This window comes from Aspergillus ibericus (assembly GCF_003184845.1).
Source record: "Aspergillus ibericus CBS 121593 unplaced genomic scaffold BO80scaffold_10, whole genome shotgun sequence".
NCBI lineage: Eukaryota > Fungi > Ascomycota > Eurotiomycetes > Eurotiales > Aspergillaceae > Aspergillus > Aspergillus ibericus.
This window is the reverse complement of record NW_020292108.1, coordinates 387,874-402,998: the sequence shown is the minus strand read 5'-3', so window position 1 is coordinate 402,998 and position 15,125 is coordinate 387,874. Positions and strand designations below refer to the sequence as shown.

General features: G+C 54.2%; 7 protein-coding genes and 1 non-coding gene across 8 annotated transcripts; all 8 read right to left on the bottom strand.

Annotated features, from left to right (window-relative positions):
- Positions 1-780: 780 nt before the first annotated feature.
- BO80DRAFT_423182 (six-hairpin glycosidase) lies at positions 781-3,336 on the bottom strand. The gene has a single exon (XM_025718987.1). It carries the CDS (start codon positions 2,986-2,988, stop codon positions 952-954), a length of 2,037 nt encoding a protein of 678 aa, XP_025577561.1. The 5' UTR covers positions 2,989-3,336; the 3' UTR covers positions 781-951.
- Positions 3,337-3,651: 315 nt separating this feature from the next.
- On the bottom strand, positions 3,652-3,722 carry BO80DRAFT_t101. Its single transcript has one exon. It is a non-coding gene; the product is annotated as a tRNA-Gly (tRNA).
- Positions 3,723-4,775: 1,053 nt separating this feature from the next.
- Positions 4,776-6,353, bottom strand: BO80DRAFT_423180 (NAD(P)/FAD-dependent oxidoreductase). Its single transcript, XM_025718986.1, has 4 exons — positions 6,076-6,353; positions 5,738-6,024; positions 5,121-5,691; positions 4,776-5,077 (listed from the first exon to the last, which is right to left on the bottom strand). The coding sequence occupies exons 1-4, from the start codon at positions 6,329-6,331 to the stop codon at positions 4,860-4,862; spliced, it is 1,332 nt and encodes a 443-aa protein (XP_025577560.1). The 5' UTR covers positions 6,332-6,353; the 3' UTR covers positions 4,776-4,859.
- A 276-nt stretch (positions 6,354-6,629) lies between these two features.
- BO80DRAFT_433009 (alpha/beta fold hydrolase) lies at positions 6,630-7,777 on the bottom strand (the record flags this gene model as incomplete). The annotated part of the gene is made up of 2 exons (XM_025720809.1): positions 6,630-6,671; positions 6,989-7,777. 2 exons carry the CDS (start codon positions 7,775-7,777, stop codon positions 6,630-6,632), a joined length of 831 nt encoding a protein of 276 aa, XP_025577559.1.
- A 206-nt stretch (positions 7,778-7,983) lies between these two features.
- On the bottom strand, positions 7,984-9,562 carry BO80DRAFT_470985 (uncharacterized protein; the record flags this gene model as incomplete). Its single annotated transcript, XM_025723086.1, has 8 exons — positions 7,984-8,319; positions 8,365-8,475; positions 8,519-8,797; positions 8,841-9,130; positions 9,168-9,307; positions 9,351-9,373; positions 9,420-9,472; positions 9,529-9,562. The coding sequence occupies 8 exons, from the start codon at positions 9,560-9,562 to the stop codon at positions 8,125-8,127; spliced, it is 1,125 nt and encodes a 374-aa protein (XP_025577558.1). The 3' UTR covers positions 7,984-8,124.
- BO80DRAFT_15637 (uncharacterized protein) lies at positions 9,125-10,251 on the bottom strand. The gene is made up of 2 exons (XM_025713827.1): positions 9,529-10,251; positions 9,125-9,472 (listed from the first exon to the last, which is right to left on the bottom strand). Exon 1 carries the CDS (start codon positions 10,127-10,129, stop codon positions 9,593-9,595), a length of 537 nt encoding a protein of 178 aa, XP_025577557.1. The 5' UTR covers positions 10,130-10,251; the 3' UTR covers positions 9,125-9,472; positions 9,529-9,592.
- BO80DRAFT_423176 (putative C6 transcription factor) lies at positions 9,991-12,508 on the bottom strand. The gene is made up of 6 exons (XM_025718985.1): positions 12,219-12,508; positions 11,585-12,169; positions 11,390-11,541; positions 11,170-11,343; positions 10,782-11,123; positions 9,991-10,736 (listed from the first exon to the last, which is right to left on the bottom strand). The coding sequence occupies exons 1-6, from the start codon at positions 12,342-12,344 to the stop codon at positions 10,271-10,273; spliced, it is 1,845 nt and encodes a 614-aa protein (XP_025577556.1). The 5' UTR covers positions 12,345-12,508; the 3' UTR covers positions 9,991-10,270.
- A 611-nt stretch (positions 12,509-13,119) lies between these two features.
- On the bottom strand, positions 13,120-15,037 carry BO80DRAFT_402165 (NCS2 family permease). The gene is made up of 4 exons (XM_025717598.1): positions 14,940-15,037; positions 13,966-14,886; positions 13,815-13,919; positions 13,120-13,771 (listed from the first exon to the last, which is right to left on the bottom strand). Exons 1-4 carry the CDS (start codon positions 15,027-15,029, stop codon positions 13,175-13,177), a joined length of 1,713 nt encoding a protein of 570 aa, XP_025577555.1. The 5' UTR covers positions 15,030-15,037; the 3' UTR covers positions 13,120-13,174.
- Between the last annotated feature and the right edge of the window lie 88 nt (positions 15,038-15,125).

Here is a 15,125-nt window from a genome sequence, read left to right as displayed (position 1 = left end):
GCTCGCCCCGAAAGCTTAACCACTAGTATCTACTCCGGAAGAAGTCTCGATGTGGGAAGTATAGGACGCGGCAGTGGCGGCGGGATATCCGGCTTGGTTTCTCTTGTTTTACACAGTGTTATAGTATGGTGCTCTGGACTCGTGTCATCACCAATCCACCTCGAAATGTTAGCTGTAAGCTATACTGTAACCTGTTTGACCCGCCACCGTCTGCGCGAAGAGAATTTCCCTCCTTCGTCACCCACCTTCCCCTAGTCTCTCCACGAGAATAGATTCTCCAGCACGGCAAACCGAGTCATTGCCGGGAAAATGAAACTGCAGTGGGGCGGAAGTTATCCCCAACGTCTGTGGGATAAGATTGAGGATCCGGTTGGAAGCAGGGCAGTCGGATGTCGGCATGCTGGAAAGGGGAATATGCTGCGTGGGTATCGTGATTGGTTAAAATTGGTGGGTGGGCTAGCTGTGTTGGGTAATATGCTGAGAGAATGCTGATAAGGTGGACTGATAACGGGGCTTCGGGTCCCAGTCGGGTAATATGCTGCGGAAGAAGAAGTGGGTGACGTCTGCGGTATGAGGGTAGGGTATACAACGCGGCTTTATGTGTCTACTGTCTTGTATGTGGGGTGACTTGGTATCAGAGTTTAGATTATGATTTCCTTTATATGATTCGTAGGTTTGCAGTTCAATGTCATTAGATCATTGTATACATTGGTGCTGCTGTGAGCCTTCTTCTTACCGATGAATCAAATGTCGACAGCTTATCCATGATGGATTCTGACCGGATATATGTAGTGACGAGACATCCGAAGCGCACATCAGACAGAACTTGATTGAGTGGGCACCATGTCCACCCCTGAAGCAAAATGCCTCAGCGGGGCATGCCTGGAAGCCACTCCTTAATGGCAGATATGTACATTGTTTCCAAGCAACTGGACTGAAAACTGTACGGAATTAACTAGAAAATACCTTCCACTCCACCAACCGCACCATCTCCCCTGACGTGGGAGTAAATACCAACCGCAACGCCTCCGTGCTGACCTCCTCCCATGATGCCGTGGTAATCCCATTTGCCACCGCCGTACTATAATTTCCCCTGCTCACATCCGTCCACTCTCCCGTGGCATTACTCTGCACCCGATACGTCTCCGGCACATCATACCCCTGCGTACTGTTCGCAAAAAACGCAATCTCGGCGCGCGCGGTCTGCGTCACATTTCCGAAATCCACCTGGTACCACACTTCCGTTCCATTGCCGGTCGGACTGTCCCACCCATTCGCGACCTCGACCTGCGGATAGAACCAGATCCGTCCGTCAATGGCCCCGTGCACTGCATCCGTGTCGGCATCCGCCACGGACACGCTGCCTCGGGGATACTCAGTATCAGAAGCCAACTGGACGGACACGGCGATGGGACTGGAGAATGCCGGCGCCGATGCGGAGGTGAGGTCAGCGGTGAGTCGAGTGAGTTTGGCGCTGGTCGCGACGGTGGTGCCATCCACTTCCACCACCAGGCCCGCAGTACCATACTGATCCCCCGTCGCGTCCCATTGTACGGCCACCTCGTGTCCGTGGTAGAGAATCCGCTCGGCCCGGAAATAGCCGACCGTGGATGCATCCGCCTGCGGGTTGACTTCCAGTACATTGTCGGCGCGCGGCCGGATTCCCACGTAGCCCGTGAGAATCAGGTCTGCGAATCCCGAGTGGAAGTAGTGTGGTGAACGTGGAAGCCCCACGATCGGGCTGCCGGTGTCCGAGTAGTAGTCTTCTTCGATATCGAGGATGCCGCCGCGGTCGGGGTTGTAGTGCAGCTTGGCGTATTGGAGGAGAATGTTGGTGTAATCGGCGGTGGTAACGACCCCCGTCGCGGCGGAGCGGGGATAGTGGTCGAGCAGGTTGGCCAGCCCGGTCAGCGCCTGGGTGGTCTGGTATGGCCAAGCCGGCCCGTTCCATTGGCATTCCGGGTGGGTGCCGTCGTAACGATACTGGACCATATAATATTGATAGCTTGGCTCGTTGGTGCGAAGCCCGTGCACGCCCGCCAGCTCGCTCGAGTTGAGGAGGTGACTCCATGCTGCTGCATAAGTCACATTGTCGTCAGGAACATCATACGCCCACGGCACGTAGCCGACCAGTTCGCGACCCCGGATAAAGTCCCAGTATGTGACATAGTCGTTGTCCTCCTTGTAGCGGTCGATGAAGTGCTCAAAGGTGCTGTTCCAGAGGTCGTCTTGGAGGCGCGTTTTGAGAGCACTCGCCAGTTGGAGGTATTCCTCGCGGACGGAGGTGTCCCCGGTGAGATTGGCAATGTGGGCGATGGCCAGAGCGTTCGCGTACTGGTAGCTGTTGATGCTGGGACGAAAGGCATATCCGCCGGTGAAGCCGTCTTCGCCCCCCGAGGCGTCGATACTGGCAATGGTGTACTCGGTCGCGTCGGTCAGCGGCTGGATCCAGTAGAGGCCTTTGGAGGTGTCGTAACCGCCCACTCCGAGGGTGGTGGAATTCCACCCAGCGTAGACGGTTTGCATCGAGGCCAGCAGTGGCGTGGCATCGTCGGCCGCGCCGTTGACGAGGTAGGCCTGCCAGACACCATCGGCCATGGACTCGGAAAATTGGTAAGGGTCACCGTTGGGTCCGAAGAGGAATGATGAATAGTCACTGGTGAAGCGACGGTCGCGGCACCAGCGGCCCTCACGCAGGTGAAAGTTGGCAGCATCGATCAGGAGGGCCCAGGGTTCTTCCTGCCAGCTGACATCGTTGAGAAACTCGGTCGTGATGTAGCCGTAGGAACCCAGGTCACGCTGGTGGGCCCGGAACACACCCCAGCGGTAGTAGTAGACATCCTGGATATCGGAGAGGTCGGTCTCGAAGAGAGGAATGCGGTCGCTATACCATGGGGCGTCATTGCCAAAGTAATCGGTCAAGATGGTGTCGGCATCTAGGGCAGAGGCCCCGAGGAAGCCCGCGAGGGCAATGAGCATAGACCGCATGTTGTCTGACTGCACCATGTCCCATGAGAAACATGCTCGTTAAATTAATAGACACTCCCAACTTGTTATTTCTCCGGTGGAGGCTATTAACCGGGTTGTCTCAGCAATAGAATTCACCGATTGGCGGGTTCCGATGATCAGGGGAACCCCTCAACTGGGAACGACGATTAAGCTCCAACTCTCCTGCGGGGTCGCTGCAGTTCTTCAGGGGCCCCGGGTTCTGCAGAGGGTGTGGGATGCATCTGCATGTCATCAGGCCACCCGTGGCCCACCCTGATGACCGTGCGACCTGAAAGCATGGCAGTACAATATAAACGGCGGGAGGGAAATAATGCATCAAAAGCTAAGGTGGTGTCAGCAGTGATGATCATGTCAGAGTCAGCGAGATACTCCGTCCATTCATGCAAGTCATTGGATATTGAGCAGCCTGAGTCCGGCCGAGAAAGGGCAGTCTCGCGATCAGTCGACGGGTAAGCCGGGCTGCTTACCGCGCTAAGGTGCGGGGTACCGTGTAGGATCAGGGGAGAAGGAGTTGATTATCCGATATCAAGTTCGCTGCCAGGATACGTGACAATGGAGGCAAGTCATGTTGCAGGACCAAAAGGTGGCCCCGCTGGGTGGTCCGTCCGTCTCCCGTTCGAGAAAAACAAATGCAAAAAGAAGTGCATCATCCGTGAATCGAACACGGGCCTCATCGATGGCAACGATGAATTCTACCACTAGACCAATGATGCTTCCATACATACCAACCTGCAAATAGTTGTTATCTATGCGAGTGGCCTATGCCTTCCATCCATTTCATGACATCCATCATCAGGCAACCACTAGAAACAACCTCAAGCCTTCAGCTCCAACAAAAATGGCCTTCATTAGCACTTGATCCCACTAGCATGGACCAGCCAGTGCATGCTACAACATGTAGATTGCACTCGGGCTGAATATGCTTAGTTCTGTCTCCAGACATCTTTCACCTTATTTGCATGTAACTACTAGATCGGCACGGCAGAGCGAACCACTCATCTGTATCTTTGGCCTGTGGACCTGTCGTCAACATGCCATGTCAAAATGCCAATATGCATCTGATGAAACCACCAACAGATATACCGAACCACAACGAATCCATTGGACCAGGTACTATATACAATAGAAAAGAAACAAAAGCAAAAGAAAAAAGCCATCTTCCATCCTATAGCAGAGTAAGACCAAATCAACCCCCCTCCCTATCCAACAACGCAAAATAATTCCCCCACACCGAACACCATCACCACAAAAAAGTATGAATCACAACAAACCACACTCCCTTCCCCATCACGCGTATCCCTCCTCCCATCCCCATCCAAACCCAACCACCCTGCCCACCTCATCCCCATTCCAAAACCCACCACGCCCCCCACCACAACCAAGACCTCCCCCCTACCGACCGCGCCATCATAACCCCTACAACAGCAGCATCCACCGAAATGGCGCGGCACCTGAACCGCGCCCCGCAAACCATCTACACGACCATCCGGCGCTTCAAAGCACGAGACACCTATGCACGGTTAGGGCGGCCGAAAGTCACCGATGAGAGGATGAAGAGGCGGATTGTGAGGTATATGAGGACGCGGCTGGGGGAGACGTATGAGATGATGATGGAGGAGTTGGGGTTGGGGTTGGGAATTAGTAGACGGATGGTGGGGAAGGTTGTTAGGGAGGTGGGGTGTGAAGGGGGTCGTGGGGAGGGTTGATGTTGAGGAGGGGGAGGAGGAGGGGTATGATAGCCAGAAATGCAATTCTGTGAGTTAGGGTCTATCTACTCAATGTCGCTGACTTGTCTGTTGCATGCGATCACATCAAAAGAGATTACTTTGGAATACTCACTGCCTCATACATCACTGTCTCACAGCCAACCGTTCAGACGTCGACTTGAATAGCCCTGGCAGGCCCGTCTCTTCATACTCCAACCCCTTTACAACCATGCTAGCAATGGCCCGAGTCATTGTGAAGATCATCACCATTCCAGCACCATTGAAGCCCGCCAGAATCCACTGGCACTGTGAACCCGGCACCCGGCCCACATGGGGCAATGTATCCGGCGTATAGCCCATGACTGTCTATTAGCTTGATTCCCTGAACAATATATGGAAACTTACTCCCACTCCAAACCATATCATGATTCGCATTCGCATCCTCCCACCCGTGAAAGTGTCTCGCCATGACCGAATCAAAATGCGCGGTAGCACCGTTGTTAATGACCGTTCTGTCATCGACGGTGTTCCACCAGCTGGCTTGATCGGTATCATATGTCCATTTGGCGCCACCGAGAATGATGGTTCCGTTTGGTTGTGGGACGAGATAGTCTGCGTATTCTGTGCTGAACCGTAGATTGTAGGTGTTTTTAAGAGGGATTGGGGGCCTGAAAGATGGTAACGGAGCTAGATGTGAGTTTTGTCCTTTGACGGGAGTGATGAATCCTTTGTATTGGGGGAGTAGAGCACCGGTGTAGGCGTTGGTTGCGAAGATGGTCTTTTTGGCGATTAATGTGCCTCGGGATGTGAGTAACGTGGTTGGGCTGGATCCCTCCATGTTGGTGACAAGAGTCTCCGTGTAAAGCTGACCACCCAGTTCCAATACTCGGGAGAGTAGAGCAGTAACGAGCTTATACGGCCACAACGAAACCGCAGGGACACCAACAGCGCCTTTACCATTCACCACACCGGTAATCTACCAGCATAAGTATGCACCTCAAGTAAAATGGACACAAACTTACCCTCTCCACATCCGCCTCCTCAATCCACTCCACCTCCCTCGCCCACGCGACACCTTCTGATTTCTTCACATACAGGAACTCACGTATATCCCTTGCATGGTTCCCATCAAAGAACACATCAAACGATCGAGTCACCTTCAACTCGCACTCGATCCCCTCTTTCTCAACTACCTCCTTCAAAGCAGAGAGTTGTTCCAGCTGGTGATACGTCACCTGCGCTGCAGCTTCCTCGTCATAACTATCGTAGAGTTCTTTGGCAATGGTTATTGCCAGTTTGGTATGCCCGCCTGGACTGTTAGCCTTGGTACGGAGTAGTATGGTATCTGATGCATTCGTACCATTGCGCCCGGTCGCACCGGAACAAACCTGACGTGCCTCGAGAAGCACAACGCTTGGCTTGACTCCCTCAGCGTGTGGACCGGACAGGATATGATACGCGGTGGCTACGCCAGCCAAGCCGGTCCCAATGATGGCGATGTCGCAGTGGTTCGGGACGGTGGGTGACGAGCGGTAGGATGCGAGGGGATGGGGGGTTTTGAGCCAATATGAGGTTATTGGGTTCTCGATGGGGAAGCCGGGATGGGGTGGGGACATGGTGGTCAGATTGTTACTGAGGTAGTGGAGAGTTACTGGAGATGGGAAGTGCAGTTGTTGGGATAAGCGGTATTATACTATAGTGTCTGAGGATGCTGACTCCGAGTTCCGAACCCCGATTGAGCTCCGATAGCTGATGATTCTGATGGAGATAGCATAAGCTTATCAGGGTTGAGGTGGGTATTAAGCACGCTATTTTCTATATGCTATTGTCTGCAGTCGAGGGGTCTAGTAGCATGATCCACTAGCAGTCTGATGCGTCCATGACTGGCCAATTTACAGACATGCCAGGTAAGCCCTAACTATCCAGTAGACTATCATAGCCTGCTCCCGTACAGCCCTACCATGATGTAGTCTACGCTTTATATACTAACTCTATCCCAGATATATCATCCACAACCACAACCACATCACTCATCCACTCATCAGTATCCCAACTCACAATCTCACCTGCCTCCCCTTCCCCTCCCCAGTTCTCATCCCATCTCCTTGATCTCCAAAGCAAACCCCCCTAACGAACCCCGCGACCTCCCGCGCCCCCTCCACGCTCACAAACCCCAAATGATCCCCTCCTACAACATTAACCTCCACCCCGACCTCTCTCCCAAGAACAGAAACCGGCCCACTCCCCAACCAAATCCACACCTTCCCTCTCACCAATGCCAATTTCCCTCCTCCGCCATGCCCCTCCCCACCCATCCACTCCCTCACCATTCCCACATCCACCTCCCACTCCAGCACATCCGGCAAAACATCCCCAAAAAACCCCAACGAATAATCCCCCGGAAACCTCTCGATTGCTTTATACGCATCCGTACGCTTAAAATCCTCCCATCCTTCTCTCGTTTGCGTCATAGACACTAAATGTCGGTTTATCTCTGCCATGCAGGGACGCGCGGGCGAGAAGACGTGGAGTTGGAGTTGGGTTTGGATGTGCGTGAGATATGGACGCGGGAGGAGGGTGGGGAGGACGGGTTCGTGGAGGATGAGGTTTTTGATGTGGATGTCGGGGTTCTTCAGCAGGGAGAGGGCGATGGAAGCGCTGGAGGAGGAGGAGAAGATGTGGATGCTTCTGTACCTTTTCTTGTTCGGCTTCTTGGGATCGGGTGTGGGGGAGGCGGTGATGTGGTGGATTAGGGTCTTTGCGTCGTCAATGTGTGTTTGGAGGGTGGTTCGGACAGAGGAGGAGCTGAAGCTTCGGGCGAAGCCCCGGAGGTCGTAAAGGGTTACTCGGAAGTACCGGGATAGTTGTTGCGCCAGGTTGGTGTAGATGAGGCCGGTGCTGTGAGCGCCGGGGATGAGGAGGAGAGGGGGACCGGTGCCAAGGGTTTCGTGGTAGAGGGTGTCAATTTTGGTTTCCGCCGTTGATGTAGTGTTGGTGTTGGAAGGAAGGGGGAGGTGAGAGCGGATGTGGTTGTGCTTGGTGTTGGAGGTGGTGGATTGCATGGTGGTGTAGAGTATTCGGGGAAAAGGCTAAGGTAGGTATGACAGGCATCTGGAGCCTGCAAGGTACTGCACTATTAGTATCGTATGTGGCGCGTAGTCATAAACTCTACCATAGATGACGGGTGGCCAAAGCTGGAACAGGAACCCTAAACAAGTAAAGGAAAATTATCATCGACAAGATTGCGTTCTAGAACCATTGTCAGTTGATGGTACTGCCTGTTGTGGAAACGATCCGAAGTCAATGACACTGATCATCCAAAATATATTCGTAACTCATTATATCGTATACATCAATCGTATCCAACTTGTATCAACATCATATTACCATATCAGATCGTAGTCGAGCATCAAGGCTTAACTGGAAATGTATCCATCCTTTTCTTCCCCGGAGTCGGCTTCTTCTTCGGATAATAATGCCAACATGCCCAGATCAGCATCGTCAGCAGGGTCAATGGGATTGTGATAGCCCAATAGATCCAGAAGGAGTCCGTCATAACCTCCTTTCCATCGGAGTAGTCGAAGAAATTGGTGCCAAACAGGCCCTGAAACCATTAGCTTCTTCACAGCCCTAGATTAGGGATACACACCGAGACAAATGTCCCTGGCAGATACACCATACTGACGATCGCAACCGTCTTCATCATGGCATTATCCGACTTGGCATCGCTACCAAACCGTTGGGACACAAGATTGAATCCCTACCACAGTTAGCGTAGACCAGGAGCAAGGGATAAAACGCACCAGATTGATCTCGTTGTGCAACCGCTCCGCTAAAGACCGACTCCTCGTCTTCAACGAATGCAATTGCTTCGCCCGGAAAAGCAGCAGTCGTTCATTATGGAGCCAGTCGCCCTTGCTGACACTGGAATACAGCTCGCGGCAGCGGCACTGCTCTTTCACCAGGCTCTGCAGCGTATGCTCGGCTATCTCAAGCGTTTCGTTTGAGTGGAAGACGTGCCGAGCAATGTCGTGCAAATTGGGGAAAAAACCCGGGTCGAGGTCGTTGGGGTTGTCTCTTGCCTGATCGTGTCAGACAGTACATGGGTATCCTGAAGAATCGTACCTTTTCGGTGTCCCGCACTATATTTCGCAGCCCCCAGAACGATTTGTCGTATTGACCCATCATGGTGCCCGCAAACGCAGCGTGCCAAGTATACGGATTGCGGGTTGCTCGCTGTGTAGGCAGAAGCGGGAGGAGTTCGCCTGGTGAGAGCGGATGGTCAATAATAAAAATGACATGCTTGAGTGTGTCCGGGAACCATATCATGAAGATGGCGGGCTGGACCCAATTGTAAATACGTGGGTTATCAACGAATTTGATTTTGAAGCAGGACCAGGACACTGCCCAATTAGCTTCCTAGATGGTATGGTAACAACGTTGAAAACTCACCATGTTTGATGAGGTTATCATTGTCGTCGAGGACATCATCGCAGAAGAATGAACCATTAATGTCCGTGCAAATGACGGGCGCGAACGCCTCAGGAAAGAAGTGGCTGTACTGGAGTCTAAGACTCTCGGGTTTGGCGAATCTTTTCATGTTAACAATGCTCTTGCAGTGGTGAAGGCACCTACATAATGAGCGACTTTTCTAGGCGCTGGTCTCGTCAATGTCTGCCGTGAAATTCTAGGAAGCATACATACCTCGATATTCAAGTCTAACAGGGACGCCCTCTGCTCGAGCCACTGACCGGTTCCTGACTGATCAGCCTTATCCACAACCAGTCATCAGCAGATTGATCAGCAGACGCACCTTCTTCCTGGTATATCGTAATGCCGTCGGACATATCACTCGTGCTAGTGGAAACCTTCTCCATTCACGGCAATATGGGGCCAAAATCCTCATGAATGCCGAGCAGATCGGGGAAACAAGCTGACCGGTGACGGCGGCGGCGTGGATTTATAGGCCGACCGACTGAACTCGCAAGGCTGGACTTTGTCGTAGCCGCCGACCGGTCAGCGCTTAAATGCGTGCGTCCAACCATGATGCCCAACGATGCTGCGTGCTGTGCAGCAATGCTGTCAGGCAAGTCGGAGCTGTTGGAGCGCACGGCTGCCTGACAGCTGCAGTCATCCAGCATGCCAGACGAGGCTATGGAGTGGTGCAGCCAACCAAGGAACGCTGTGGGTGACTGACAGCCGCCAGGAGTAAATCCATCCCGAGCCTGCCACGTGACCGGCCTCGTCGCACTACAGCAATTCACGCATGCTGCTGGCTTCATCCAATTCATCATATTACGCCCAGGCATCCACCTGCCGGCTCTCAGTATTACTATATATTGTGAAGAAAACAACGCCGTGTCCCAGTCATGTCCTCGCACCAGCAGCATCATCAGGCTAGACAGGGATGTCATCTAAGCCACTGCAGGTGGTACCAATGAGGCCGCTGTCGTCGGCCAAACACACATCCATCCTGGAAGGTCATCACCCTGCAACGAGGCAGTGCCAGTTCAGGGCGTCTACTGTCCTACTGTATCGTGGATCGAGTCACTTTACTACGCCTCCTCGCTGTCATCCAGTGTATCAACACTGTCCCGCACGCCAAGCCGCCGTGGTGTAACCAGCGTGGTAAACAGAGAGTCCGTTTCACTCGGTAGTGTCACCCCCCGTTCGTGCGCCGTGGTGCGAAGCGTTCCCAAGACCGTCCGGCTTGACTCCCACCGTCGGGAAAACGCTTTGGCGGCGACACTGAGCGTGATAAATGCTTCGCGATTGTTAGGTTCCTCCAGATCATCCAGCAGCGTGAACAACGCCGCCGTGATACACTGGATGTTGCTCACAGGCATGCGATCGAAACCCCAGCAGGAGCGGTGGCTCCGGATTAGACGGGCGACATTACGTGCCGACGAGAAGCATGTCTCACGGGCTTGCGCGGGCGAGATCGTGGGAGGAGGACCAATGGTCGGGGCAGGGTCCTTCAAGTGTTCGTACATCGCCATGATGATTGAATCGTGGTACATACTAGGCCAGTTAGCGAGACTCAGACAGGCCGTCAGCTACACCTACTGTAAACAGAGAATATGCGGAGCCTCGAGGTTGGTCTTCAAACAAGCAGGCCAGCGATCGGAGCAAAGACGGAGACCTTCACGAAGTTCTATCACTTTGCTTTCTATCTCCGCTCGCGGTCGGTGCAGAGCCTCTCCGTGGAAGAATGTGGCAACATCGTAGGCAATCAGACTCAAGCAGGAGAGCGTATTGAACAAGCAAATGGAATGTCCCTCGGTCCCATCCGCGTGGTCCGGGTACGGTCGCCATTCATCCGGGCCGCCCTCATGACCGACGGGTGGCAGGCTGTGACGTTGTGGCGGCTTGATCAGAGGGCGACTCTTATCGGCCAGAGCGTGACTCCTGTCCTAGTCAGCGCATGCTTTGCTGGAGGGATGCTGGATCCTACGTAGAAATGTTAAATAGCCCCCAGACGGTTCGGTTGATCACCGGGACCATGCGCAGCGTATCTTCATCGGCGTCAGCGGCTAGGACGGAATTCTTCTGTAACAGTTCCTGTACAGCGTAGGCGAGCTGACCCCGATGGATCCAGCCTTGTCGGTCTCGACCGGTCATGGACGCACTGAGTCGTCAGTATCGGAACCCTTTCTGAGGAACACGAAGCATACCATGCCCACAAGACCCCCAGTCCTTGAACGGTCGGCAGTGTGATCCGCCCCTCCTCCTTGTCCAGTAGTCGTTTGGCCTCCTCGTAAAAGCGGGCCCCCTTCGAAGACGGATCTCCCGGGATAGCATAGATTTCCGGATAATCAGAGTACGCCTAGACCAGTTAGAGAGGCCAGCATAGAAAGCGAAGAACGTACGCAAGCATCCGCGAGAATGATGTTGACCAGAAACGGCGAGCAGAATCGAGCCGACAGTGACCCCTCCTGCATGTCCCGCACAAACAAATCTTTATCGATCCAGTTTCGAAACGGGTGCGACCATGTGAACCATAGCGAGAGGAGATGCGAGACGAAATCGTTATCGGAGACGACGGTCGTCCAGGGTCGAGCGGGGACCTGGAACCGAGGGATGTCGGATAAACGTTTAGCGTCCAGAATCCTCCGCATGGACCGTGACTGTGACGGCTGCAGTTGCTTTACTTCCTCGCACACTTCGACTAGTTCCGGAGTCTGGGCCAGCTCCAACCGAGGCAGCTGGTGGTTGATGTAATAGCGGATCTCGTCGAGGGAGGCGTCACTACGGATGATGTTGATTAAAGGCACGGCGCGACGGTTGCCGCTTTCGCGGAGAACTCCGACCAGCCGAACCAGGAGCTCCTCCTGGTCTGCAAGCTGGTCGATTTTGCGTTTGAGGGCGCCACGGCGGCGTTTATCGGCACTGCGATCGAGGGTACATTCGACTTTGCTCTTGACACAGTTGGCGCAGGGAACGGAACCTGTGCACTAGGGACATCAGTTCTCGACCAGAAAACGACGGCCACAGAGGGCATACCTTGAGCTTTCGCGCTTTGCAGGCTGCACAGGCGGTGCCTACATTTTTCCTGCGTTGTTGGGCATCGAGGGCAGCGTTGGCACCCGGCGGGGCGGGAGCCAAAGGGCGCGACTTAGTATCGGACATGGTGGTCGGCCATGGTGGAGAAGGAGGAGCAGGAGCAGGGATGAGAAAGGGCCGGGAAAGAAAGGAGGAAAAGAGAAGAGAGGAGAGGAAAGAAGCGAAGGGGCGAGAGAGGAACAGCTAAGTGAGTGAACAAGCATTTCGGGACCTACCATGATGGACTGAACTATTGGGGGGGCCAGAGACAGGGACAGGAGGGAAGAAACGGCATCGCGTGAGTGGATGGAAGAGAGTTCCAGTCCCCGAGAGCCTGCCCGTGATTGCTGGCCCCGCCGCCCTGTTGCGTCTTTGGTGTGTGATTGGTCAACGGATCACGTCCAGCCTTCCCCGCTCGGAATTACCATACCAGACACTGATTGGCGGCCTGCGCCAGGTACCGCCCGCCGTTTCGCGGTATCCAGTGGTATTGCGGCAGCTTGGCCGACCAGCCTTTCTCCTTTCTCCAACAATTCGCCATTCCCGCACGAACTCGATCGCAACTCATCTACGATCCGCACGGTGGCTTGGGTCATCCATCCGGAAGCTATTCGAGCACAGACTGTTCCCGGATCGCTTCCGTCATCCTGTGCGACCGGAATTCAATTCCTTCGGGTAAGCCGTACAACCTGGCCGATAGCTTCCCAACTAAGCTCAGCTTACAAGGATCGTGTCTGGTTCCAACACCACTAGTGAGCCCAACACCAACACTGCGCCGTCACGTCAGCCCAGCACACGCGCAACACGCTTAGCCCCCTACGATTGGTGCAACAACGCCTCTCCTGGTTCAATGCCTGTGTTACTTCACCATTCCTTTACATTCCAATGAGCTACTGAATCTACAAAAGTACAGAACTTCACCCCTCTTTCCCAGCCACATCTACGCTCCTTTTCTCCTGAGACTCGACTGATCCCCCATCCAGCGCGCGGCCCTCTTCGTCCTCCCGCCAAAAGTCCTTCTTCCCCCGAGCGGCCCGGCGCAGCCATGGCGGGAAGAACCCTCCCGGGATCTTCCACGTCCACGGTTCTTTCTCGTCTTTGTTAGCTGGTACGGCCCGTCCGAAAGTCGCTTTCTCGATGAGCCACACGATGCCGTTCAGGGTGATGTAGCTCAGAATCCCGGCGATCAGCCCGTACGCAATACTGTACGTGAAAGGCATGATGGCAATGGTCAGGAAGGCCGGAATCGCGTCGCCATAGTACCGCCAATTGATTTCAGCCGCTGCCTTGGCCATCAGAGCCCCCACGATGACGAGGGTGCAGCCGGTCGCCCAAGGTGGAATGGACGCGAAGATTGGCGCAAAGAACACGGCAATGAAGAAGCAGATACCCGTCATGCAAGAGGTGAGACCGGTTTTGCCACCTTCAGAAATTCCGGCACCACTTTCAACAAATGCTGTAACTGGAGACGTGCCGAAGAGGGATCCGATCGAGATGGAAATGGCATCAACCATCTTTTTGGTCAGCCGGGGCTGAGCGATAAGGGTAAAGACTTACATAGGCCAGAGCGCTTCCCTCAAAGTCCTGCGTGCGTGCATCAATCGTTCCTGCAAACCGGGCCATGGAGTACAGCGTGCCGGTGGTATCGAGGATATCCACATACTGCATCGGTTAGCTGCGTCACCTGCGATTACATCATAGGACCAACCAAGAACGTGATAAAGGCCAGCCCAAACTGCGATCCATGTCCCGAGATATCCCAGTCTTGTGCAACAAGAGTATGCTTGATCGGATGGAACGTGACAACTTGCTTGAAGAAATCAAACATGCTATCTCCAAGCTCGGTATGCGGGAAGTACGTCACCGACGTCGGCCGTGGCCACGAGATGATGGACACCAACAGTATTCCAATGATAACGGCGCCCTTCACTCGATACAGCATCAGCACCGCCGTCAGGACTCCACCGCAGAAAATTCCGATCCACATGGCCGGATTGCGCATCTTTGCATCAGACGGACACAGGCCAGTGGTCGCATCGCGGACACCGTCGACGCAACCAGCCAGTTCAATAGGTGAGTCGGTGGCTCCCGTCACTAGACCAATTCCCGCACTGTAAGTCAGGCCGATCAATGTAAGATATAGCCCAATGCCGGTTCCGGTGGCCAGCTTGATCGACGCCGGCAGTGCGCGGGCCAGCCACTGGCGGATACCCAACAGCGTCAGGGCCAAGAAGACGAACCCCTCCACGAAGACCGCCGTCAGAGCCACTCTGTACGGGATCATGCCAAATCCGTGGTGTCCGACCACGGTGTACGCAAAGTATGCGTTCAGCCCCATGCCCGGGGCTAGGGCCACCGGCAAATTCGAGAAGACGCCCATGCAGAAGGTAGACAGCGCCGCGATTGCGGCCGTGGCGGTGACAATATCGCGCTTGACCTCCTGCACGCACAGCAGATACTCGGTGTTGGTGTCACATTGGTCAGCATAACTTTCGGGCGGACAGACGCAGGTTCCGCCGGTGTCGGACGTGATGGTTGCATTAACGCTAATAATATAGGCCATGGCGAAAAAGGTAGCTAAGCCAGCGCGAAGCTCGGTAAAGAAAAAACTGCCTTTTCGTTCCTTGGGCTGTGCGCAATTAGCCTGTGGCCCGCGGCCTGCAATCCAGAAATCAGACATACGTGACCCGAATTCTCCAGACGAAACCATTTCCCGACAGGGCTGCGAGCCACTGCCAAGTTGACCCGGGTTGTCCAGTCCGTGTAGCGCATGATGCCTTAAGGTGGGTTGAGAGCAGAAGGTCTCCCCGCGGGCCCCCGGGTTTTAAAGCAAAAACTACGACCGGAAAAATTTGGAACACCAAAGCG

What these genes read in the sequence shown, in the direction of transcription:
- BO80DRAFT_15637 (XM_025713827.1), bottom strand. Translation starts at nt 10,129, where the DNA reads ATGACATCCCTGTCTAGCCTGATGATGCTGCTGGTGCGAGGACATGAC.
- BO80DRAFT_423182 (XM_025718987.1), bottom strand. Translation starts at nt 2,988, where the DNA reads ATGCGGTCTATGCTCATTGCCCTCGCGGGCTTCCTCGGGGCCTCTGCC.
- BO80DRAFT_423180 (XM_025718986.1), bottom strand. Translation starts at nt 6,331, where the DNA reads ATGTCCCCACCCCATCCCGGCTTCCCCATCGAGAACCCAATAACCTCA. An exon ending in CGGTGCGACCGGGCGCAATG is followed by an intron (nt 6,025 to 6,075) that starts GTACGAATGCAT and finishes CTAACAGTCCAG; the next exon opens with GCGGGCATACCAAACTGGCA. An exon ending in TGATATGGTTTGGAGTGGGA is followed by an intron (nt 5,078 to 5,120) that starts GTAAGTTTCCAT and finishes GCTAATAGACAG; the next exon opens with TCATGGGCTATACGCCGGAT.
- BO80DRAFT_402165 (XM_025717598.1), bottom strand. Translation starts at nt 15,029, where the DNA reads ATGCGCTACACGGACTGGACAACCCGGGTCAACTTGGCAGTGGCTCGC. An exon ending in GTCTGGAGAATTCGGGTCAC is followed by an intron (nt 14,887 to 14,939) that starts GTATGTCTGATT and finishes AATTGCGCACAG; the next exon opens with CCCAAGGAACGAAAAGGCAG. An exon ending in TGGCCTTTATCACGTTCTTG is followed by an intron (nt 13,920 to 13,965) that starts GTTGGTCCTATG and finishes TAACCGATGCAG; the next exon opens with TATGTGGATATCCTCGATAC.
- BO80DRAFT_423176 (XM_025718985.1), bottom strand. Translation starts at nt 12,344, where the DNA reads ATGTCCGATACTAAGTCGCGCCCTTTGGCTCCCGCCCCGCCGGGTGCC. An exon ending in TCATTCTCGCGGATGCTTGC is followed by an intron (nt 11,542 to 11,584) that starts GTACGTTCTTCG and finishes TAACTGGTCTAG; the next exon opens with GCGTACTCTGATTATCCGGA. An exon ending in CTGGGGGTCTTGTGGGCATG is followed by an intron (nt 11,344 to 11,389) that starts GTATGCTTCGTG and finishes CTGACGACTCAG; the next exon opens with TGCGTCCATGACCGGTCGAG.